The sequence below is a fragment of the Dermacentor variabilis genome, chromosome 4, assembly GCF_050947875.1.
Source record: "Dermacentor variabilis isolate Ectoservices chromosome 4, ASM5094787v1, whole genome shotgun sequence".
Classification (NCBI taxonomy): domain Eukaryota; kingdom Metazoa; phylum Arthropoda; class Arachnida; order Ixodida; family Ixodidae; genus Dermacentor; species Dermacentor variabilis.
This window is the reverse complement of record NC_134571.1, coordinates 181938654-181963866: the sequence shown is the minus strand read 5'-3', so window position 1 is coordinate 181963866 and position 25213 is coordinate 181938654. Positions and strand designations below refer to the sequence as shown.

General features: G+C 46.3%; 1 protein-coding gene across 3 annotated transcripts in view; it reads right to left on the bottom strand.

The window, feature by feature from the left end:
• Positions 1-25213, bottom strand: part of LOC142579982 (uncharacterized) — a 153190-nt gene that overhangs the window by 86686 nt on the left and 41291 nt on the right. For all 3 annotated transcript variants that reach the window (XM_075690680.1, XM_075690681.1, XM_075690682.1), the window contains 4 exons: positions 22228-22429; positions 14649-14752; positions 11888-12090; positions 2099-2267 (listed from right to left, as the gene is read on the bottom strand). In XM_075690680.1, coding sequence (XP_075546795.1) covers positions 2099-2267; positions 11888-12090; positions 14649-14752; positions 22228-22429 — 678 coding nt within the window. The remainder of the gene's footprint in view (positions 1-2098; positions 2268-11887; positions 12091-14648; positions 14753-22227; positions 22430-25213) is intronic.

Genomic DNA, 25213 nt, shown 5'->3' with positions numbered 1-25213 from the left:
GGATTCTTGGAGCACAGATTGCTAGCTGCAACAGCCCCCAGCTATGGATTCACACACTAAGGCAAATTGGAGACCGCTGTCGCACATCGCTAGACGAATATCGAGCAAGTATGGCGGAGCGCGTCAGAAAGCGTGCCAAACGCTTGCAAAAGCAGTCGCGGTTGGAAGGATTCTTTACGGGGCACCCGTGTACGAATTTTCTGAACGAGACCTTGGCGACATCGAAAAGTTACACAGGGCCACCCTCCGTACGATTACTGGGCTACCGAAGCACACGAGGAACGAGGACCTGCTCAAGCTCGTAGCGATTCCACCCATACGGGACATAATCTGTGAAGCACGAATTCGAATCCGATCCCGGTTGGAAAACACGACCCAAGGAAAACAGATCATGGCATGGGATAAAAAAGTCCATGCGAAGCCAGAGCCCGCGGAAGCGACCATAACGCCACCATGGGAAGCACCACTGGGCATACGGAAGCAACAACGCCCTGTTGCCAGACGAAACGCGGAAGCTAGAAAAATATTTGAAAAGAGATTGGAATTAAGAACGCCGCAGCATATCATTGACATCTACACGGACGCTGCAATCACAAACGACATAGTAAGCGTGGCCTGGGATAGCCCATCTACATCCCAACACAATGGCTATCACAAATGTCAGCTTCCTGGGGGTGCAACCTTGCACGCTGAGCTCTTAGCTATATGGGGAACGGTCAACCCCATTCCCATTGACATGGGAGACATTGTAGACCAGAGTGTGCGAAATAATTATCGGATCCTTACTGCTTCGTATGAAGCAGTGGCCGAATTAACGGGGCCTACGAGGGATGATGCGGTGGCCAACGACACCAGAAAAAGCTAAAGAGAATACAGGACAATGGGACAAATGTTGAAATCCTATGGACACCGGGGCACACCGGCACGGATGGGGGAAACGCAGCCGCTCACGCAGCTGCCGCGCAAGTGGGTGGGTTTGATTACGCGTACAGCTCCCCACACTCCATTTTCCTCGCCAAACAACGCGGACCAAAATCTATACCAAACATATTGGCCGAAGGCTCTCCTAGCAGAGCACTGATGCATTACATTCGTACTAAAATAAAAGCAGACAGTAAACGGAGATTATTAGAAGCTACACCAGTACATGTGTTTGACGACAAGGGCGGGCTTACTCGTACGGAAGAGGTTTTTTGAATAGGTTATGGCCAACGCTGCGTACACACCACACATTCTTGACAAATGGCAGCAACCCGGACAAACTTCGATTGCGAAGACTTATAGCCGATGCACACATTGCCAGGAGTCATGCAGAGCAGACTTGCAACGCCTCATTTGGAACTGCGCACCTTTGTCACAAGGGAGATCCAACATTCAGCATTTACTACACGGAGCCATTAAAACACTAGGAATTGCAATACAAGCTAACCCTGAAACACAGAAAGCCATTGCGACATATGGCAGACAAAGTGGCCTGTGTCGAGTAGTGCAGAAGGGGTCGATCAGCCGATGTGAGAGCGGCGGAACTAAACATGAACCTGAGCCTGCCTAAAGCGGAAGATCCAATACTGAGATGAAGATGTGCTTCAGCCAACAGTCTGGGAACCCACATTCCCTTCCCTCATAATCCCCATTAGCGGCCTAGAGCCGTCCCCTTCCTTGAAATCAAGGCTTTTTTCATTCATACTTCTCAATGCGCACAAATGCCCACTACCAGCCGGGGCCACCAAATCAACGTTGTTCTGCTACTGTAACCACTTCACAAATTCGTTAACCTTAGAGAGTGCTTGCATGTGCTAACCTTCCGAATAGGCCTATCTCTGAACAGTGTTTAAAAAACTTCTGAAAAGAAAAAAAACAATAAGTTTATGCTTGAAAAACAGCTTGAAAGGGCTGTGATGCGAGACAATATAAGCGCAAAGCTTTAAGCACACGTCCCGTTTTATGTATTTCTCGGAAGTATAGCGATAAATATTTGCTAACAACCTCACTTTACAAAAGTACCAGAAAGTATTGTTCGATTTCAATAATAATGAGGCTCATCAGGATAAATATCTAATTTTGGTAACAAGAAGTTTACTTAATAAAAATTGTTTACCTTGTACTTGTCGACTGTGTCCAGGATCTCCGTTGGGGTCACCTTGGCTGATACGACAGCGCAACAAGCTCCCTCAAGAATAGCCATCATAGGGAACGCCATGCCCGATACGTGTGTAATCGGCAGCGAGCCGAAAAAGATGTCTCCTTCACCCCATGGCATGCTTGACCTGCGTAAAAATGGGCACTGAGTGGTCCTCTCACAAAAATAACCGCTTTTCTCGGCGAGAACTGATAAATAGTCCTTTGTAGTAAATACTTGGGTGATTTACCTGCCCCAATAGTAGCGTAATGGGTTGGACCACATTGTGTTGAAATATTTTATGTGAAAAGCACAAATGTTTACCAGCGACACTCCAGCACAGGGTTGTTTACGGAATACTCCTTTTCGCTGTACATGATGCGTATGTCAAGGAGGCAACTGTTTGAACGCCTTTCTGAACGAGCACCATAACACTATTCGAAATGTAAAGCCGGATCGCTTCATTGGAATGATTGCGGCTGTTGTTCAAGGTGTCAGCTTACTCCTAATGCTTTACACACACACACATACACACAAATATATATATATATATATATATATATATATATATATATATATATATATATATATATATATATATATATATATATCCAAAAGGTGCCGAGAGCGATTGGGTTTGTAATAATCCTGGTACAACGAAGTAAGGAAGTCCCACTAAGCTTCAACAAGACGCTCCCTCACCAGAACAGGAATTGGCCTTCCTGGTGCAGTATTCGGCCACTCCCTCCCAAATGACTCACTCAATTACCCAATGACCCTCAGTCCCCAGTAGCTGCGGAGCAGCTGACCAAGGTGGCGGTTAGACCTGTAACGCAACAGAGGGTGCTAAGAATCTCTGCGTCTGGACAGGCCGCCAATGGAAACTGACCCTTGCATCGTTTAACACCCGAACCCTCCCGAGTGAGGCAAGCTTAGCAGAACTCTTTGAGGAACTATCAGATATTGCCTGGGATATCATCGGCCTTCGTGAGATTGGAAGAACTGGTGAGTCTTATACATTGTTGAATAACGGACATGTCCTCTGCTATGGAGGTATCCTAGATAAGAAGCAATATGGTGTAGCATTCTTAATCCATAAGCACATAGTGGGCAACATTGACGAATACTTCAACATCAATGAGAGGATAGCTGCAGCCGTAATTATATTTATTAAGAGGTATAAATTAAAGGTAGTACAAGCCTACGCTTCAACATCCAGTTACAACGATGAGGAAGTAGATAAGTTTTATGAAGATGTTGTATTAGCGATGAAAAAAGTGCAAATTCAGTATACTGTAGTAGCGGGCAACTTCAATGCAAAAGTGGGGAAAAAGCAGGCTGGTGGACAAGCAATTAGCAACGACGGCATCGTTTCTAGGAACGCCAAGGAGAGATGCTGGTAGAATTTGCAGAAAGGAATAAGCTAAGAATGCTGAACAACTTTTTCAAGGAGCGTAGCAACAGAAAATGGAGATGGAAAAGCCGTAATGGTGAAACAAAAAATTGAATACACTTCATACTTTCTGCCAATGCCAGCATAGTGCAGAAAGTATAAGTGTTAGGTAGCGTAAGTGGAAATTATATTATGCTAGTGAGGTCTAGGATTCACCTCAATATAAAGAGAGAAAGAGTAAAATTGGTCTAAAGGAAACAGATCAACCTACACACAGTAAGGGTAAAAGCAGACCAATTCAGGCTCGTACTTGCAAATGAATATACAGCCTTAAAACAGACAGATGAAGTTGACACACAGGTAATGAATGAGACCATAACTAGGCTTGCTCCAGAAGCAGCAGCTGAAGTGGGAGGTAAGGCACCAAGAGAACCAGTGGGTAAGCTCTCCCAAGTAGCGAAGGACCTAATAAAAAAATGGCATAAAACACAAGTGTCCAATTCATGATATCAAATAGAATTCGCGGAACTGATAAAACTGAGGAACAACGAACAACCAAGAAATTTACAAAATTATAACGTAAGGAAGACTGAGGAAGCCGCAATAAATAGACGCGGCATGAAATCAGTGGCGAGGAACCTTGGCATAAGACAAGCCAATATATATGCACTCAAAATTAACCAGGGTAATATCATCAGCCATTCTGGATATATGGTACAAGCAGAGTAAGAATTCTATACTGTCCTTTACAGTTCCCAGAGCAGCCCTGATACCTGCTTTCCAAGTAGTAATGAACAGCTTACAGAGGCTCCTTCTATAACTAGCGATCATGTTAGAAAGCCTTGCAAGACATGAAACGAGGAAAACCGGTAGGAGAACATGTAATAACTGTTGATTAAATCAAAGTTGAAGGGCACATCATGGTTGAAAAGTTTGCAACCCTTTATACGAAATGTCTCCTGACTTCAAGGGTCCCAAAGCACTGGCAAAATGCCAACATTATAGTAATCCAAAAAAAAGGGAGACGCTAAAGATTCTAAAGATTATAGGTACAAGAACACACATTCATCCAGCATTACATAAAATGTTCACCAGTATAATTTTCAATCAAATAAAGTCAATATTGGGCTTCAGTCAATCAAGTGAACAGGCTGACTTCAGGAAGGGATACTCTAGAATAAATCACATTTGTGTTGTCAATCAGGTAATCGAGAAATCCGTAGAGGACAATGAGCCTCTTGTTATAGCTTTCATTGATTACGAAAAATAATTTGATCCAGTAGATATCCCAACAGTCACATAGACATTGCTCAATCAAGTAGCAGAGGAAGCTTACATAAATATCTAGGAAAATATCTACATAGATTCCAGAGCTACCATAATTCTCCACAAGAAAAGTAGAAAGATACCTATAAAGAACCTATATACCTATATATAGTAACAATAAGCATATAACAAATAAAATAATGATAAACAATAACACATCTATTATGTGTACATTATCTTGTAGCGAACACATTAGACATGGATTGAGGAAGAAAGGCTCTGACGGACTGGCTCCTGGACTGTGCAGACATGCCGTCGTTCGTCGTATGTAAATCAAGCCTTTCATAGTAACAATTTTAGTTGATGCGTTGGTACCCAACACTCGAAGCCAGAGGTTGACCCACACCCACCAGTTCTTCGACAATGTTGTCACCTTGCTGGACTCCCGCTGAGTCTGGCCTGGGTTAGGGATCTCCTATGAGGCTAAAGAAGAGCGGCACGTTCCCGCCAGCCGCCCGGTGCATCGAATGAGAGTTGCGTCACTTCGCACGAAAAGGGGCCGAGTACATCGTGGAATGGCTGATTCATTGCAAAGCAGTGAGAGACTTCATGCACTGGAAGAGCGCTCCTGATCTTATGAGTATCGATAGCTTTACAGCGCATACTGCGCTCGCTTGGTTTGGCAATCACCAGGAAACTCAATATGGAGCCAGTTTGCTTCCAAAATGAAGGAGCACTTCGGCGATTAAGCGCCTAAAAAGAAACGGGCAGAATAGACGCTACTACTGTAATAATAAAGCTCTGCAGGGCGGTGGACTCTGTAATGTCCGAAGAACATAAAGTCGGGCACGCCGTGAATTTACCGACGATGAGTATAGCTACCTCATCGCAAAAGAGAACCTACCCTCTGTCGCCGACATCATACGGCAATTCCAAAGTTTATCACGGCGCGCATCACTCCAAAGTTCAGCAGGCTAACAAACGTGACGACCGTTTCAAGCAATGACAGCAACCAGTGCTCCATGTTGCATATTGTCACGTTCCAGCCACAGGTCAACACGACGCAGCCGTGTTCCGTCGCCAAGACCTAAATGCAACGCCAGACAAAGAACCGCTGACCTGGACTTGCTTCTCGACGGCCACGGAGTCGCCACCTTAGTGGACAAAGGAGCCGACTGCTCCGTCATGAAGGGCCCATCGCCACAAAGTTGAAGAAAGTTAAGACTGCATTGGAAGGTTCTGAAGTTGGGGTCGCTCGACGACACCTATTAATGCCCACTGGATTTTTGCACGAATGAATTGCTGTCCATGACCGCACTTACCCCTCACCTCCACCCGATGTCACGTAGTAGTGATGGCGAAGACAAACAGGCAAAGAACTTTAATGAGGTCTCGAGAAGCGCCGAACTTAGAGTAGCGTCGCGGGCCGCACTCACGTGGGGACGGGGAGGCCTAGCCTCACCGCTGCATCATTGGCTCTCTGGACCACCGGGAATTATGGGAGATGCTCGGAACTCTTGATGGCAGAACTCCACTCCTCCTTAGTAACTTCATTGGGTCTCCATAACGAGGGTCACTGCTAGAGCATGGGTCTAAGCTGCTAAAGGACCCACAGTCCGGGCAGGTAGGCTCGAACGCGTCCGGAGCAATAATGCTGAGGAAAGCTAAGCCGGGATGTGAACTAGTCTGCAAAATTCTGAGTGTGATTGCGTGAAGCCTGGAGAGTTTATCGTGCGCAGGTGGAAAAGTCCGCCTGCCCGTTTGATAGTGCTTGGTGGCTTGGTTAAAGGTGAATAAATGGTATTTAAATTACCCGTACCTGTCCTGCCGACCTGCATCCTCCCCGATGCTGAGGGTTAGAGCGCGTGCCTGAGAGTGAGTAGGATCATTGAGGTTGGTGAGTGAATCTAGCTGAGCATCGAGATTTGCCGGAAACCAAGTAATCGTGTGCGGGAATATAATTTTATCGCCGAGAACTTTAGAGGCTTCGACGAAAATTGAGCCAGAAGAAAAGACTCTAGCCACCGATCTAGAGCCTGTGTATATTTCCGATCCAGTACCTTCTATGAGGCCGACAGCTATGGCCACCTGCGCGGCTCTCAAGGGAGTAGAATCCTTCAAAGTTACGCAATTGATGATCGAACCCTTGTGATCGATGACTACGGCAGCGAACCTGGTAAAGAGGCCACACAAGGCGGCATCTATGAAGCAAGCCGAGCGAGGTTCGTCTATAACGCGTCTCAGAAGCGCGATGGCCCTGGCCCTGTGCCTGCCAACGTTGTGCAGTAGAAAAACGTTGTGAGGAAAGGAAAGGCCTGAATGCTCGCGCTGTGCGCTTCAGAGAGCTGATGTTGCTGTCAAAATCTTCCTTCCAGCCGGCGTAGACGAGAGCTAAGCTACCTGGGCAGATTCCTGTGCACCGATCATCTCTTCCAGGGGGTTGTGAACTCCTAGCTGCATGAGTTGGCCCGTGCTGGTTTGCATCAGAATGCCCAGCACCCTCAATTTGCTCTTTCAAATTAGCGTGTCCAGCTTCTTCTTCTCGTGGCCACGTACGTGATGTGACTCATAAGGGCGGCGTGAGAGAGCCTCAGCAGGTTCTGTTCTCTGAGACTTACCTTCCCACCTGTCGGAGACACTATTTAGTCGGATCTTGTTCTCCGTCTTCGTGGTGATGTTGTTGATCGTTCGACCTTTAAAGGCCTTCGACTCTATCACCACGCCAAGAACTCAAAGTACGTCCGCTCTGGGAATGGGGTTACTGGTACTCGTGCGGAGCTTTATGTCGACTGCCGGCAGCGGCATCCAGCCCTTGGGTTTAGGCGCCCTCCTGATGGCCTGTATAGGAGGAGCTCCGACTTTTTCGACGAGCACCTAAGGCCCGTGTTAGTGAGAAAAGCTCTGTTTGGTCAAGAGCTTCCTGAAACATTGCCGCCTGATGGTACACTCTCAACGTTCACATGTATGGAAATATTTGAGTAAAATTAGTGCTTACATTTAGATCCCTCCCTTTTCTAAGGTGGCTCATTGTCAAGGTCATCTGGGGTTGGCAGAAACTGTCAAAGCTTTCGGCCACCTGATTGTCTCCTCTGTGTCGTGATGACACTGTCGCTAGGCACAGGTGTGCGCCTCCTGATTGGCTCGCGTGCGTAACGTCACTGTCGTCAAGTGCGTGTGTCGGGGTGGTTCGGCGCCACACGAGATGACACATCACATCGGCACGTGTGGTGGCCTTGTGTTCGACGGTGCGCCCTGTCGTCACTGTCGTCAGGTGCTTGAGGTGGCCTCCCGATTGGGCGCTGTGTGGCCTGACGTCACTCTCGCGAGGCGCGCGTCGCGACCGTCTGTTTGACTGTGGTGTGGCGGCGGCGGCAGTTTGCTTTGCGGTATTGTGTGGGAAGGATGCATCGTCCCACCCAACCAGTGTCTTCCAACACGCGACGTGCGGCATCCGCGAAATGCAAGCGGCGCTCAAGAGAGGCTGAGCGTATACGTCGCATGCATCAGGGCGGCGAGGCGCGTCCGACACCACAGAGTCCAGGGAGGCGAAGGACCAACGCAAGAGAGGCAATGCGATCGAAGCGACTCAATGCATCTCCGGGTACCAAGGCAAATGAAGCTCGGAAGCGTCATGACCACCATCTTGCCGCGGCAAGCCGAGCAAGTACAAGTCAATCGAGCGAAGTGCATGATGAGGATGGCCCAGTACACCCCGACACCACCATGGAAGACGCGTCTCCTCCTGATACACAAACGGCGCAGCAAGAGCTCCAGGTGGCCACAAACTACTTTAACAGACACTTCGTCCAGAATGACGTTGCAGGTATTTAATAAACAAACATTCACATAACAAGGCACGAGTTGTGTGCCTCCGTGGTGTTTCCTACGAAACAAATCGCCATTGGCAATGCCGTCAGGCTTCCGCCATTTCACACTTTAGTCTCGACAAAATGTCTTCCATTTTGTGTGTTTGAGTGTGTTCATTTTTACCCCAATATAAAACTTGTTGTATGACGTTTCGAGGGGGCATATATAGCGACGAGAACTGCAAATAAAGCTATTGTTGAACGTTGGTGCGGTGTGTGTCAGTTGTGCCTTTCTGTTGTCCTTGTTCAGGGTGCGCGACAATGAATAAAGACGTGCCGTACGAACAAGCCCCTATAGCTATCCTTATCCCTGCCAGAACTTACAATGCAAAAGTATACAGAAGCACGAAGTTTGCAGATATAAAACAAGCAATTGAACAAAAGTATTACTGGTGCTAGTGAGGGGGCGATAATTATATTTGGAACCCCTGTCCAATTGTACCAAGTTTGTTCTTGTTGTCAAATTTGAACCACTTGCATTGTAATAAATAAATAAAGAACAATTTCATGGGCTGGTACGTTGTTCAACATTCCACATGGCTGCCACAACGCGTTCATGAACTACACAAATCTCTAAATGGCACCGAGCAGAAGCGACCCTGTTGCTATGCATTGCTTGCCCCAGACAGAATCTCTCACGCGCCGGCCGAACAAAAGTATCCTGCAGGTACGCAAATGTGCCTACCATACCACGTACACGTACTTTCACGCAATCAAAACCTGAAGCTGATGTCATTACGTGCCTGTTTGAGCGCAACGTGTGCGTGCATCGTGTCTGAGCAACACGAATTCTCAACGTGCGGGCGCTTTACGTAATGAATAATGGTCATTTTCTCTATTCTTTTGGTGCATTTCCAACAAGACATTACTAAGGCCACTGACCGACTGGCGAAACGAATTGCCGCGTTAAAAAATGCTCCGCAGGGCTGGAACAATCTTTTCCGCGGATTTACTTCATAGCGCGTTAGCCGTTGTCTGCTACGCTGGGCCAGCATAGGTAGCGCCACTGTCGAGGCGGCGCAGGCGGCGCCGACCGCCACAGGCAAGTGGAGGAGGAGGGAAGTTCTAGCGCTACATTAGTAGATTGCGGGGTAGATACTGTCACGTGGTGGTGACGTAGAAGAACTCAGCAGCAGTACTGTGAAAGACAAAACTAGCTTTTATTGGGCGAACCTGTGCCCACGAAACAGGCTACACTTAAAGCGCAACGATAGCGGCGAACACAGTCGGCGATCGTCGAAAATCTGATCTGCGGGTCAAGCGCGTCGGCTTTTATACAGCAGTCGTCGAATGTTCCAGTCTAATCGTTCGGACCCGCGTGCCTTCCACAAAGTTCTACACCATTCGCGTCACGCGATGAAATCAGATAATACAAGGTTCGGCGACAACAGACAGCGGATAGAAGCATCGATAATTTTCCAGAAACTTCGGATACATGCAGCCGCGTCCCGCGCTGTGCGATAACATTTGTTCGGCGGCGAAAGGTGGTCGCCCGACAGAGATAAGTACACGTGTCAATACTGAGGCCACACATGACGTAGTTTCGCACTTTGAGACCGTCAAAAAGTATGACGACCATGGTGGAATTCCTGATCCTTCGAGCTTCGACAGCTTTGGGGTTCGTCGGCTATACGATGAGACTTCTGAGGTGCTCGTGATCAAATTCCCGGTCGATATTTCTGATGATTGCCTTGCATGTGTTGTTGCGTGCAGCGAGGTAGGAGTTTACGTCGTAGTTTGCGGAGCCGAAGGAGATGGCATTAACCCCGTCATTGGCCTTGGAGTTCCGTTTCTAGGGGGCGTTGATCCCCGCAATGTTCTGCATGGCGTTGGGGCAGATGATGTCTTTGGCGGCATTCGTGAAAGAAAGACCCGCCGCCGTCGCGAGAGCATGAGTGATCTTGACTGGACTGACATTTTTACCGTTTAGGCCTTCCCGAGGCCGGACGATCACTCTAAAGTGCTCCCTCGGCATGCGAAGCATTCGCGAGATGGCAGCAAAATGTTGCTTCAGGGTGGAGGGTGCGCGGCAGCCTCCATTGCTACTGCCACTTGGCGAGTCTGAAGGCTGCTCCTTCTCGACGGGAACGCACTTCCGGGAATATTTACGCTTGGTGAACGCCGACATCGAACCGGCGAAGAAAGCAGAAAAACTGCGAACGACGAAACTATCTTGTTATTGGACGAACCTGTGCCTCCCAAACAGGCTACGCTCGCAGAACAACGATAGCGTTGAACACAGTCGGCGATCGTTGGAAATCTGCTCCGTGGTCAAACGCGTCTTCTTATAGAGATGAGTCATCAAATTTTCCAAACTAAGCGGTGGTGCCCACGTGTCTTTCAGAAAGCATTGCACAAATCCCGACGTGCATTGGTTTCAAATCTCGCGTGCTTTCGTACAGAGAAAAAATTAAAAACCACAGGAGCTATTGTGAAGGAAAGAAATTATTTTGGATATTTTTCGATAAGGCTCTGCATGTTCGTCATGGAAAATCTAGTGACCTGTCAAATACAATAGAAGGAGGGTAATTAATATTTTTTGATAACCTAAGCTCACAGTAAAAAAAAACAATTTAGGCTGTTCAAGAGGACAGTGAACAATTTAAAGCTTGTCGCCTTCTCCCAGCGCACACGTGCATTCCTGATTGCTTAGAATGGGCTCGCTGAAATTGGGCAGCTCTACAATGCGTACAAGAAAGAACTGTGCATAAATAATTCTAATTGTATTTTTGAGCTCTCTATTGATGCTATGTTAAGCGTTGAATATCTCCTCATTATTGGGCGACTGAGGCGAAAGCTGAATGAAGCAGGAGAGGCAGGCGCCGAAGGAGTACCAGTTTCGTGAATCATTTGGCATGAACGCCATTTCAACGCTCCACCTAACACATGTCCAAAGGTAAATCTAGAATATGCATTAATAGGAAATGGATAAATAACTAGATTATGTAAGGTATTGAACAGAAAGCGTTAAGAATTTGCGAATAGAAAAGTTCCACGCCGTTCTGCTTGCCATCATCTTGTATATCTGTTTTGGTAAAGGCCGATACAACGTCGCTGCCTCTTTTTACTGTTCATAATATAATCAGTATAATAACTTCAAAGCGAGCCGTGCCGCGGCATATCACTCGGTTGGACTGAAAACGATAAATGAACAAAATCGAGGAAGAGTGCGTAAATATACAGCTCGCAGGCACGTATTTCATGCGTTTTATTTTAAGCTGTATATGCAGCTCAGCACCTCACCTCATCGAGTAGAAGGAAGCCACGTAGTTGTAGTGCGTTATCTCAGCGCCCTTCGGCAGCCCTGTGGATCCCGACGTGTAGCACAGAGCTAGCAATGTCTTCCTAGGGTCTGGAATGGGGCACTCGTGGAAGTCTTTCTCGTCAAGCTTCGAAAACTGGGAAGCCGACACGAAGCCAGCTGCACGACCCATACAGAAGAGGACCTGCAAGAGGATATGAATCAGCTGCCAACGTCTCGCTTATGTAAGGTTACCATACGAGGTACACTTAGAGAAGATTTCAGGCCACCAATATCTCTTCGAGCTACCATTACAAGTCAGCTTTGGCTGATTTTTGGAAGGCGGCCTAGTGGAAGGCCAATTTACGCTAATTAACATCACTGCTACGTGTATCCGTAACAGGGCCCCACCATAAATAAAACCAGCTGTTGCCAAAGTGACGGAAATAATGTTTACCTTCCAAGACAACACTCAAAATATTGCAGCCATGGAGTGACGGCTATGAGATATTGTCACGTTGCAGTTATGGCCAAGCAAACAGCAGCAAAACTACGACTGACGAAGACAAAACAAAATTTTTATTCGATGAAACTGTGCGCAGAAAAACAAGTAGCAGTCAAGCACAATGACAGCGACAAGCACAGTAAGCAATCGTCGCAAGTCCGATCTGCAACACAAGCGCGTCGGCTTCTATACATTTCTCGTCGAAGGTCCTAGTGTAATCAGTGGTGCCCGCATGCCTTCGAGAAAGTACTACACAACTCATGTCGCGCATAAAATATGATCACACCAGGTCGGCGGGAACATATACAGGAGCTAGCATCAATGATAACATTCCAGTAAGTTCCCATAATGCAGGCGCGTCTTGCACTGAGCGAAAACCTAAGTTTCTTAGTGGGTGGAATGCCGTCCGCGGTAAAACGATAAATAAAAACACGTGACAATATTATACAGGGATAGTTTAGCCTCAAGATAAAAATAAGCGCCAATCACACATATCACATATCACTGAGTGTTTGTGAATATTGCAAATTCTGAACACAGATTTAATAGCCCCTCATATTTGATTGGTATTTATTTCCCTTGTAACCGACTGTGAATTTCCAGAAATAAAAAGCATGCAATATTTTTGGAATTCCTAACGAATATCGGAACGTTCTGCGGAATATGCGTTATTTATGCGATCCTATTCATACTATAAGTGAGGAATATACTGTACCTTAATCGGGGGGTTATTTCAGACACGTGACCATTAGCGAGCTGTGATTCTTTCGAATAGACAATAAGGCACAGTCATACTGCTGGGTTGGCTGTTGGGTACGTTTAATGGTAATTTCAATAATGAACAAAGGTGCTTGACACCTACTGATTGTGCAGTTATAATGGCCCGCTAAAACCATTTCCTGACCTATGCCGAAACAAAGTTTATCAGTACTTTTTTTCCGACAATGCCACACAATCTTGAGAAGCAGACTGGATGTGTGTCGGCGACGAGGGACCGCGTTCATCGCTCAGTCGGCGTTCGCGTATTTTTCCAATTAATTTTCTATCGCGAAAGGTGTGATCAATTTCTGTAGCCGCGTGTCTAGGAAAACGGTGCACGAGAGAATATATTTTTGCCTCGAACAATCACAGTTCAATAATTTTACTCATGCTATATGAAAATATCACATAAGTATGCAGGAAATTTACCTTCGCCTCAAGCAAGACTTCAAGAAGGCGAGCCACAAGGTATATTTTAAACTTTACATTCGCTAAGCTCTAAATATTGCCTTGGGGCGAATCATACTTGACAACTTCACTTACAATCATGTCCGCACTTCTATGGTGAGGCGTACATACTCATCCCTAGTAGTTCGTACCGTGAATGCAGAACAGGAAAAATTTGTTCAATGAATACTTATTCACCACTTGTTTGCCGCTTGATGTTTTATTATGCTCTGCATGCAGGATCACCTGTGAACTCTGTTGTAATATGCTCCAAGCATAAATTTTTGTGCGCTGTAAGATGACTATAATCTCTGCTACAGCGTCCAATATGCTGAATGACAAGTGAAGTAACTTCACAAGACAGTCCGGGCACCAGACGCATGTACGTCAGCACAAGTGCTTTGTCTTCGTCAGTCAGACTAAAATATTTTGTCATTCAGGAAGGTCCAAATCTCACACCAATCCAAGCACATGGTCCTAAATACGCAAAGTGTCTTGCGTAACTACAAGCAAATTTATTATAAAAATGGCGCGCCTCAGACGAACGCGCCCAAAGGTATAACGATCGCTGTCTTCTGACATACGCTAAATACCATAAAAAAGCGTTTCTTCAAGCATATTCTGGCCTTGTAGAGCCGCCGTAATTCAATGATTTAGCTAAAGGATGTCGCACCATCCTGCGAGCGTACTCTTCTTACATGTCTAAATGATGACTGCGAATTTCGGGTACCTGGTAGATATGGTATGACAAATGTATATAATTGCTAAAGTATTTTTATATACGTTGCCACTTTCTTCGTGCGTTCAGCCATGTAAAATTTGCTGTAGTAGGTACTAAAGTTACTCTACCAAAAATAACTTTATCTAGACATGTAAAATACAACATGAGACATATCTACCACACTCTTTTATATGGGTGAAACATCGAAGCACTATAGGGGCCTGTAGAGCTGACGATGCAAGGTGTTATTGTGGTTTGCAAAACAGCTATATTTATGCACCTCTACGGAAAGATGGCATGCTGCAAAGAATACGTGCACGTGGCTGCTTACCTTGATATTCAAATTTGCAACTGCAGCGTTGACCTTTGTTGTATACTGCTCGTCGGTGATGACATGCGTGCAATCGCCGTCTTCCGCCTGGTAGCGGAGTTCTCCTACGAAATATGTAATCAGATCGCCAACCTACTCCTCAGCACTACATGAGTAACTTGTTTAGTTAACCAGGCACTCGAAGTATTGTTTAGTGGCTAGTGCATTCGGCAGTGTATGGCCCTAGGATGCGGTTATAAGCAACATTACTTCTAACAACTCAGTTTCGCCGCTATGCATAATGGCCAGCGCAAGCATGGGGCCCACGCGGTGGTCGCGACAACTAACGCCACCGCGGTCTAGTCCTGCGGTCGCGTCGGCTGCTGCTGCAGTGGCGTGGCACCTTGGTAATGCATACACGTTCGCTCGTCTACGTCGATTTATTACTCCAGTGAAAAGCTATACTCCCTGAGAGTTCGCGGTACTCACTACAAGTGACAGCTTCGCAAGCGCAGTACAAATCCAAATGGCGACGTGTGGGCTTCGATTTCAACGATTATGCTGTACTGCGAAGCTACTCCGACATCAATTGTGACTGCTTCTGCTAGATGAGGCAATTCATAATCAATTATGCAGGAGTAGGGTAAAGGCAGGAATAGCCAATGAAGGAAGAAGTTAAAAAACCGCCGGATAGCACGAAAAAGCTTGAAATGGCGTGATTTACTGTGCCATCTGAATATTGAGAGCTCCCTTGCATCCTACAGTAGTTATCGATTTCCTTGGAGAAATATACAGTCATATTGCGCCATTGCCCACCTTACATTTAGGTTAGCCCAACCTCAAATTTCGATCAGTGCACCTACAAATTTGACATTGGCTCACGGAGAAATTCCAAGTTCGCCCATCCGCCGATTTCAGTTGGCCCACACTTAAATTTCAGCTTCGCCTACCCCCAATTTTAAGTTTGGCCATGCACAAGCTTTAGGTTGGCCCAGCGCTAAATTGCCTGCGGGCCCACCCGCACATTTCAAGTTAACCCACTTGCAAATTTCAAGTCTGGCCCCCTTCCGATTTTGAAATAAGCCCAGCGCTAAATTTATTTAGGCCCACTCCTATTCTAAGCATCCCAATGCATTTTCTATGCATGTATATGTCTCGCTGCGGGCATTCTCTGTGACCAGCGTTTCTTCTTCTTTAAGTCATTCCTGATCACTTATAAAGCTACCGATCATCTACAATTGTTATATTACTACAACGACTAAACGTCTTCGTAAATTACACATTTTTGTGCAGATAGAAGGCATTACACCTTTCTCGTGATGGACTTGTAGTAATCGTCAAAGAATGGCGTTTAGCTTAAGACTTGTAGCTGCTTCTTCAACCCGGGGCGAAGCACGCCGACATATTGCATGCTTGCAAAAGCCATGCTTCACACTTCCGCAGACCAATGCGATCTACGAATACTCACACCTCCAAACGAACATCTGCAGGACAAAAAAATACACATCAACAAAACCACTACATGGGGACGCAGCCGCAGCGAAGAAGGCCCGCAACCGAAACCGCATCTGGTAGCGTGACGCGATCGCAGCGCCGTTAGTTCTGGCGACCGCCACGCGGTCCATGTTTTAAGCGGAGCTGTGAAACTGAGTTGGACCTAGCAGAGTCCTTCAGTTATTGTCTCGTCACGAAACTCTGCCGAAGCACTATGGGAGCGCTTGCTATGTCGGCGCTGCTGCCATGTCGCGGCGCAGGGAGCATGGTGGGGGCTAGACGAAAGCTGCGCGCTGCGTCGGTTGGTTCTTTATTCAATGGCAGGGTGCCCAATTCGACGGCGGAATCGGCGGCCGGTTTTCCTATTTTGAAGAGAAAATTTGTTGCTCTGCACCACGTTGTCATTTCGGTTACAGAGGTATGAGCGAAGAGGTATCGTTATTTTGTTTGCCTAGTCACGCGGATGAGCGGGTGAAGTGGAAACGTGCAATACCGCGACAGGTAGCTGGCGGCTTTATCTTCGACTCTCAACACGTCAGTTTGCGGAGAAGATTTTGACACATGGACGTTGTTCGAAGGGATAAGTTCATCGTGAAAGGAGACGCTGTGTCCTTGCCTGGCGCCTTTCCTTGGCTGTTCGAAGGGCTGCCAGTGTAATAGGCACCACGGTAGAAATTGTGCATTTTTTTCTCAGATGCCGTCTGCACTTGTTCACAAGGGAAAAGAAAAAACTTGCACGGGCAAGTAAGCGTGCCACATGGCCAGCCGGTGGGGAACAGAAAGTGATGGGCTAAACTGGTTCCTTAACGGTTTCAGCCATGCAAACAAGCAGCAGTTTTTTTATTCACTGCTTTTTTGTCAGTGCAATAGAAAATTGTAAGGAAATTCATTTTCCTCTCTTCATTCACTTGTTATGTCAACCATGTTCATTTTTCTATATTTAAACTTATTCATTAGAAGTACTTCGTAGTTTGCTCTCTTTTTTTTTTTCAGGTGCTTTCCATCATATTTTGTATTTTGCATTCCTGCCTTGTTTACTGTTATTTTTTTTTGCCCAACAGTGTCATGTTCACAAACATATGTAATGAAATGTGGCGTTATACTGAAGCTTGTGACGCAATAGGCATTAGTGTCTCGTCAGCTTGACACGTTTTGGGGTATGTTGCCCCGCGTTATGTGGTTCGCATTCTGAATAAATCGGCATTGCAGCAGCGTCATGCTCGTACACACGTGTGCTTATTTTTGTTTAGATTAGTGACATGACGGACGGCTTCGTTTCAGTTAATCAAGTCTGCGCAGTGCCGTCTTCATTACGCAACCCCACGCCATGCAAGCGTAGTCTGTCCAAGCAACACACGCTCACATTATGAAGCATGCCAAATTGTAGTGGAGGAGATGGCGGGACTCGTCCCAGAAGCCGAGACCTTTGTGAAAGCGCAACCAACGTGAGAATTAGAGCTGCACGGGGGGCCTTGCGTAGCTGCGCAGCGTAGAGTGAGACGCACTTTCGCTCGTGCAATGCCTACGCAACATGAACTTTTCAAGGTTACACGTTGGAAATGAACAGACGGTGGTTGAAAATTCTGAGTTAAGGCTAGATTAGAAATCAGCGTCTCTTCACGCCACACAGGGACGTTGCCTTGCGAAAGCTTCGTCGTTCCCGTTTTGAAATGTTGCCGACGCTTTCTGCGATAGCTTGCAGCAGAGTGAAGTTAAGCTACTAGATTTCCCGTATTTACACATTACAAAAGCTTTCTGTTTTCTAATGGAGGAGCGGCAAACTTCCGCGGCCTACACGATCTCATTGCAAATAGCTAGCGCGATCGGCGCTCCTTCCAGTCTCGCTGCGAGTGAGTGAGTGAGTGAAAAACTTTATTAGCTCTAGATTCGTTGGTCTTCTGCGGTCTTCAGATGCCTTCGTCCATCTTGTAGCACAACGGTCGGTTGCCCTTAGTCCAGGGCTCCGCAGGATGCTGCTGCCAGTTGTGTCCACCGAATCAGACCTTCTTGCTCGACCTGGCGATCGCTGGAGAGCACTCCTTCCCACTGCTCCGCACTCGGGTTTGGTATAACGGGTACCACGTCTATCTTCTGGCATGCGCACGTTATGTGATACAGCGTGGGTGTTTCGCTGCGAGGCTTAAATTGGCGAGTTGGCGAGTTTCTTAGGCTTGCACCGTGTCACAAACCGAAGCAAACGACCTATTTTTAAATAAACAATAGCATGCTCCTCTACCTGATATAAGTAACTGCGCTGTAACGACACATACATTTAATAGTGCTGCGTCGGCGCGACTGCCTCCATCATAGCCGTTGTAACTGTTTCCCGCGCACATGCAATAACCGCATTGTGTGTAAGGGTGAAATACGTGTGGTATTAGAATGCCGGTTGTTTGATGAAAGATAAACAATTGCTTCGAACCGGTACACGAGTTTCAGCTGAGTGCGGAGCGTGCGGACACGGAATGCCCCCACGCTAACAGCACCGACCCCTAGCGGCAGCTTCTATCGCTGTATAACACTGCGGGAGGAGTTTCGTGACCAGAAAAACATTGAAGGACTCTGGTTCAAGTAGCGTTGGACAGAAGTGCCTGGGGGAGCGGCTGGATTATGCTGATGCCGGAAGTACAGGCGCTACATGCTCTGGGCTCTTGGTGCAATATTGCTACACGTTGGACAAGCTGAGGAAGATTATTGATAGCGCTCTACTTTAAAGGTCGTTTGTTTGAAAAAGTTCCAAATAGATCATTTCACCATCTTGACAATCGTACGATAATGGTGCACGCGTGAAAACAACTTCGAAATTATTTATATGCCGAAGAATAGAATTAAATCGATGCTTTCACTTTCAGTGCCACTGAAGGATGCTGATGCATGAGCGCTTCGAATAAAGTTGATATGATATGTGAGGAAATCTTCGTCCCATAAATTATGCTGCATTCTTTAAACTGGGTCGAGCGCAGCATGAATTAAAAGGCACTGCCAGCCGTTCTTAACGGCGAATGCATGATAAAATAGAGCGACGGGACCGATTACCCCAGCGCTGAATGTGGAATCAGTCCAAATTTTGCAAGACAGAAGCCCAAAACATTGGTCAAACCAAGCTGCGTGATACTCTACCACGATTTCTTTATGACAAACTACTTCTAAAGATTGCCAAAGCAAAGTTATATTATTCGCATACGTAAATTAAGGTGGCTAGCACAAGCACTTGGTACAAAATAAGATATAAATAAAGTATATAAATAAATATAAATAAAATAAAATAAACTCATTGACAATTGCGGTAATCCTAATACGACGTTTTACTGCATTTCTATGCGTGTTTTCATTTCCCGCTGTATTGACTGGCGCGCACAGTTCGCCTCTAGCAGCACGTCGCAAATGGAGCGAAGTACGGCGCCACTGCCTCTCTAATTTGGAGTCGCGATAGACAACGCGTGGGCCCAATTCACAGTAATCGGTACCGTCAAACCTCTCAGACGGCGCACTCTACTCTGGCGCCATCTTGCTGTCATGGTCGTCGCACCACGTTTTAACGCGATAGAGTTAAAGGGCGCGTGTCTCAGAAAAATTCGGCGTCCCGCGGCGGAGTAAGCGTCCAGGGGCCCTATAACGTAAAACTATTCCAATATGTTTCTATTCCAATCTCCTGACGTCAAATTTGCGTAACCACCGACGCAAGCACCGGGCGGTCACCCGCAGCGTTGTCTGAACAGACAAATCAAACGCTCTCCTCGTTCATAGGAGGTCACTTTGGTTCGCTTGAACAACGAATAACATTGCCTAAACTGAGCGGCTTGTCATATCTAATTGGCTGACAAGAAGCGAGGGGAACGCTCAAGTGGAGAGGGATTCACTGAGGCAGAGCCAGTGCACTGAAAATCGATAACCGGATGAAGACGGTGGTGCCGGCGTCTGCGATTGGTCGGCTTTCCCTTGCTTAGCTTGTGGTGGTTGGTCGAAAATCACGCCGGCATGCAACGGAAGCTTAAGAATGACGCTAAAACTGACCCTCAGCGAAGAAGAGTTGGCAGAATGAGGTGGTAAACGTGCCGAAAAGGCTCGAAAACGTTACACGGCCACGCAAGAAGTTTTATTATACGTAAGTGCACCCATTCTCTCCGGCTGGTGCGAGTAGCCAGCGTCTCAGCGATCGGCGGCAGCCATCTTTTATTCCTTTCAGAACGGGGCAGCCTGCGGCTATTCCGAGGAAAATTCAGTTTTGTTCGGCATATTAATGCATCTTTATCGCGTACACGTCACTTTGACGCGGTGAGATTGTGCGGTTTTGTGACGTCGCGAGACAGGCAGATGAAGTGGGTGCAGCCCGAAAACTTTTTACCAATAGCCGAGGGCTAATGGCGAAAAGGGGTCGAATCATAAATAACTGTTTTTCTTTTTTCGGTCAAATCATGCATAATCAGTGAGTACACATCATATCAGATGGGGAGGTATCGCGGTTGTCGTGACGTCGCCTGACAGACACGTGAAGTGGGCGTGGTCGAAAAACGTTTTTGACCAATCGTGGAGGGCTGATAGCAGAAATGGAATAGAAAAGTTTGGAATACTTTTACGTTATAGCGCCCCAGCGTACGCCTTCAGACGTGGCATCTAAAAAAAAATCTTTGAAGCACACGTACCTAGACCGTACAATTGACGCAAGCAATTCACTGAAATCAGAACACGGACATACAAAGCAAGATATAAGCAGGAAGAAGAAACATGGGCTTGTTGCGCTAAAGCTTGGGAAACTATGGAGCATGTTTTCTTAGAATGTGCAGACGTCGACCCAGTGGTCGATTTAGGCACCGCTGGCCTCCTTGAAGCCCTTGGGTTCAGTGAGAGCAGTGGAAAAGTAAACATGTCCGCAATAAGAATTAGTAAGAGGCGATTGGAGGACTGGCGGAGGAAAACTAGGGAAACGACATAAAACGGAGACGTACAAGAGCACAGCTCACAATAGGGGATCATAAAATTTGGTTGTGGGAGTTCATAGTGTTTTTTTATTGTTTAACCTAGGTAGGGCATTGAGTAGTATAATAGCATGAGATTGGTGGCGCAACCCACCGCCCCGTTCCAAAGGGGACGCTCATAACATCTATCCATCCATACTATCCATTGCAGCCCCTGAGGCCGCGCTTTTGACTGGGAAGCCCGCCTTCGTGCATAGCGTACGCCGCGAGCGTTTCCCGGTAAACATTACTAGAAGCAGTCAGGAATTTTTGAATGCAATCGCCTTCCACTCTTTAGGCGAAGCTTAAGCGTCCTCCACTTTTTTTTCTTCTCACGCTTTCTCAATACACTCGTCCGCATTACTTCTAATGTTTCCGATGGATCCTCCTCCGCGCTTTCCTCCTCGCGTCTTTCATCCCGCGCGGTCCGCATTCGCTTTGATTTTTCGCTGTGCTCGTTGCCTGGTTTAAGCTACTGCCCAAGCTTGCCGCACGTAAGAGTGCGAACTGCACTAATCCGCATAGATTCAAATTAGTTGTTCGTTGGCAAATACTACTGAAAGGGCGTTTTCATTTTTGTATTCAAAGGTTTCGCGGTTTTCTTTCCGCATATGTATCACCTTTCAGCGTAATTTACGTGCTCATATATTTCACCTGATTCATACTACGCAATTTCCAGAAACACAATGAAAGAAAGATTTTTTCTTGGCCAAAAGAACCTGTCTTCTACGCTGCTAACTGCTGAGACTGCTTTGCAATTTAACTAAGCTGAGGACTATAAGATTGCAGGCTCTCCCGTAATCGAGAGTAGATGTAAGCATGAAATGGCTAACGGCGAAATCATATTGTATGGAGATGATACTACACACAATCTTGAAAGGGGCGTAGTGCATGTTCGCAACGGCACGCCTCACCACAACACATTGCAACACGCCATACAATGCATCCCCAAACCGAGATATCGCTTTCAATGTTCCGCTTTCTGTGAGAAACTGCTAATTTTAGGCCATATTTATTGTAGTAAAACTTGTCGTCATTGTACTCGTTATTATTTGCTCTACCTAAACGCCTCGCACACCTTTTCCTAGAATGTCTGTGTAAAAATCAATACCATGCACTGAGAATTCATGCCAGATAATTTTCATGCTTACTTTCTGTGAGCGACGTCTTGGCTAAGACAATGGCAGCTCCAGCTAGGACACAGCCATACATTGCTAATAGATTTTCCACTCCGTTATCCAGGTGAACGCAGATCCGGTCCCCTGGAAGCACGCCATACTGCCGGAAGCCTACGGCGTAGCGTTCCATGCCAGCCAGCATCTCAGCACGTGTGAGGCTGACGACGTCGTTAACCTGCAAGCATTCACAGTAAATCTCGTCTGTGCTTTTTTTCTACCAATAATTTAGCTTTGACTGCTGACCGGGTAAACATTCCATCTTTCTATCCCAACACTTTTGAACTCCCTGCGGATTTTGCTGGATGAATATCTTGGCAGTTCATTGGGGTTTGCTGAGTCGCTTCCAAGCTTTTGTAGCAGTGAAAGCCTATTGTCACCAGAGGAAACAGCATAGTAGTCAGATCGGAGGGGATGGCCCTTTACTTTTTCGTCAAAAGGCAGAAACCGCAAATGTCGTCTTTGTCGGCTACCGCTAAGACAGCGTTATATGTGCTACCTACAACGAAGGGCATGATCCCAATGCCGATGCACAGCAGTACAGTAAGGAGCTCAGCCATAAAAAGTGCAGTGGTGTTCTCAAACGCGGAATGGTAGATAAGAGTACACGGGGGCACCACAAAGTCGGAGCATCCAAATCAAGATAAGTGGTAGGTTGCATCCTGGCAATACGAACGCCGTCAGGGATAGGTGTCCTACGGGAATTGTGGAAGGTTTTTGTTAGTAGAACTTTGCAACTGTCTTCTTTGAGGTAACCAACTCTGTGGGACCTAAAGTAACGGCGTAATAATTTTTCCGTGGGGCTTCGTTGATGAATTAATTACTAAACCCACACCAGGTCGGCGAGGTCGTATGGGACCCGGCTCTGTGGAAAATGCTGCGTCGACGAGCATCATGACGTTTCTGAAACACAATACGGAAAGGCACGAGCGGCAGTGTGCCTCTTCGACGCGTCCATCAAAGAGATTGGTAGCTGACGTGGTCCCATTGGATCCTGTACGAGGATGTAGCATATATAGTGAATTATGGTGGCGCGGGCCGCCAGCCAGGTGAAAAGTAGTAAAACCGGTAGTTTCTTTGAGCACAGTGTTGTGGGCGAATGTGACATATAAAAGCACATCGCCCAAATTTCTCTTATCCTTGGTGAAGTATAGGGTAAAAGTAGCTGCAATAGAACTGTTTAGCCTTTCACTTAAACTCTTTGACGGGGGGTGCGTGTAGAGGATGTTTCGTGGTAAGTACCAGCGGGTTGTCGTACGTCCGGAGAAGGTGCTTTGTGAACGCTGTGCTAGGATCTGCGATAATGAGAGCTGGGGCACCGTGGTAATTCATGATTGTTTTTGGATTAAATGTCAGACACATCAAAAGCAGCAGCTCTCTGAACGGCTTTAAAGAGCTACTACTTCAGAGGTGGCTTCAAAGAAAGCTTTAGCTTGATAATAGTATGTTCTCGGTACTGCCTAATTGGCCTTTCTTAGTTTCCGAATGAGCCTTAGATGAGACAACAGGAATGAACGCCCGGTAAATATGACCAAGCTAATGATAGCGGTACACTTTTTGAAGGACAAATGTTCCACTAGGTTTTCATGAAGCTTCATTTATTTTATTGTTTAATTAATTTCAGGTCTGGAATGCAGGGCGGCCACTCTGCACTGATCACTCACTCATTGAAGGTGTAATTTATGTCACCTTGGTGCTCTTTGTGTAATATTTCGCTGAAGAAAAGCGGTGGTTCACATTTAATTGCCTGAACAACAATATCCTCGAACTTGTATAGGGAAAGTGAGGCACTCAGCATGCCTGGCATGCTAAACGCGACCTAAAAAATTTAGGCTGGGAGGCCGCGAGAACTTGGGTGCAGCTTCATCATTTTGCTCTCGTCACTGGCCATAGGACTGATGACACTGATGACGGAATGTGGAAATTAACAGCCATAATAAGTGCGCGTCCTGTAACAGAGCAAAGGAAGCATATTTTGCCATCCTTTTGGAGTATTTCGAAGACAGATGTGACCTTTTTTCGTAATAGACGGAAACAGAAGAATTTATCCATGCTTTACACTTTTCAAGCTTGGAAGAAAACTTTGGTCCACTGATACAGATGTGTTTCCTTGGTATCGAAAGTAAATTTGCTTTCCTCTAGAACTGAGTACAATGGACGAACTGCATTAAAACCGTAACAAAAGCTTTAGCCGAGAAGCACCGGAAATCGCAAGCATTTCTTAACTCAAAGCAATTTTTGGTGTACCCATAAGCCGCAACACTACCACACCATTTTTCTCCAGGGACTGCGCGCCAGGTGTCCAGATATGTGTTGCGTATCTAGGCTTGAATGATAACAATTGTACTGTATCTTAATCAGTGTTGATTAAAGGCACAAGGTACAGTGTTTAAGATATTGTGCTAGTTATGTCAGCAAGCTTTGCTGAATAATAGTGCTTGCTGGGAGGCTGTTCATTTCGAAGCATTTCGCCACATTGCAGATTTGACACTGTTTGAGCCAAATCAAGAAAAAGAAATGGGCATGGGCAGGACAGGTAATGAGGAATGAAGATAACCGATGGTCATGAATGTTACGGACTGGATTCGAAGGGAAGGAAAGCATAGCAGGGGTGGCAGAAAGGTAGGTGGGCGGATAAGATCAGGAAGTTTGCAGGAACAGCATGGCCACAATTAGTACATGAGCGAGGTAGTTGGAGAAGCATGAGAGAGGCCTTTGCTTTGCAGTGGGCATAACCAGGTTGATGATGATGATTATTATTATTATTATTTATTTTTTATTATTTATTTATTTATTTATTTATTTATAGATAGTGCGATCTGAAATAAGATCATAGCAGGGTGGGCATACGTTGACACATGCAAGCATATAAACACAGAAAATTCATCATCTATGTAGGCATTTTCAGACATTGGTAAAGAATACAAAATATTCAAAAAAAACATACAAGGAAATAACGCAC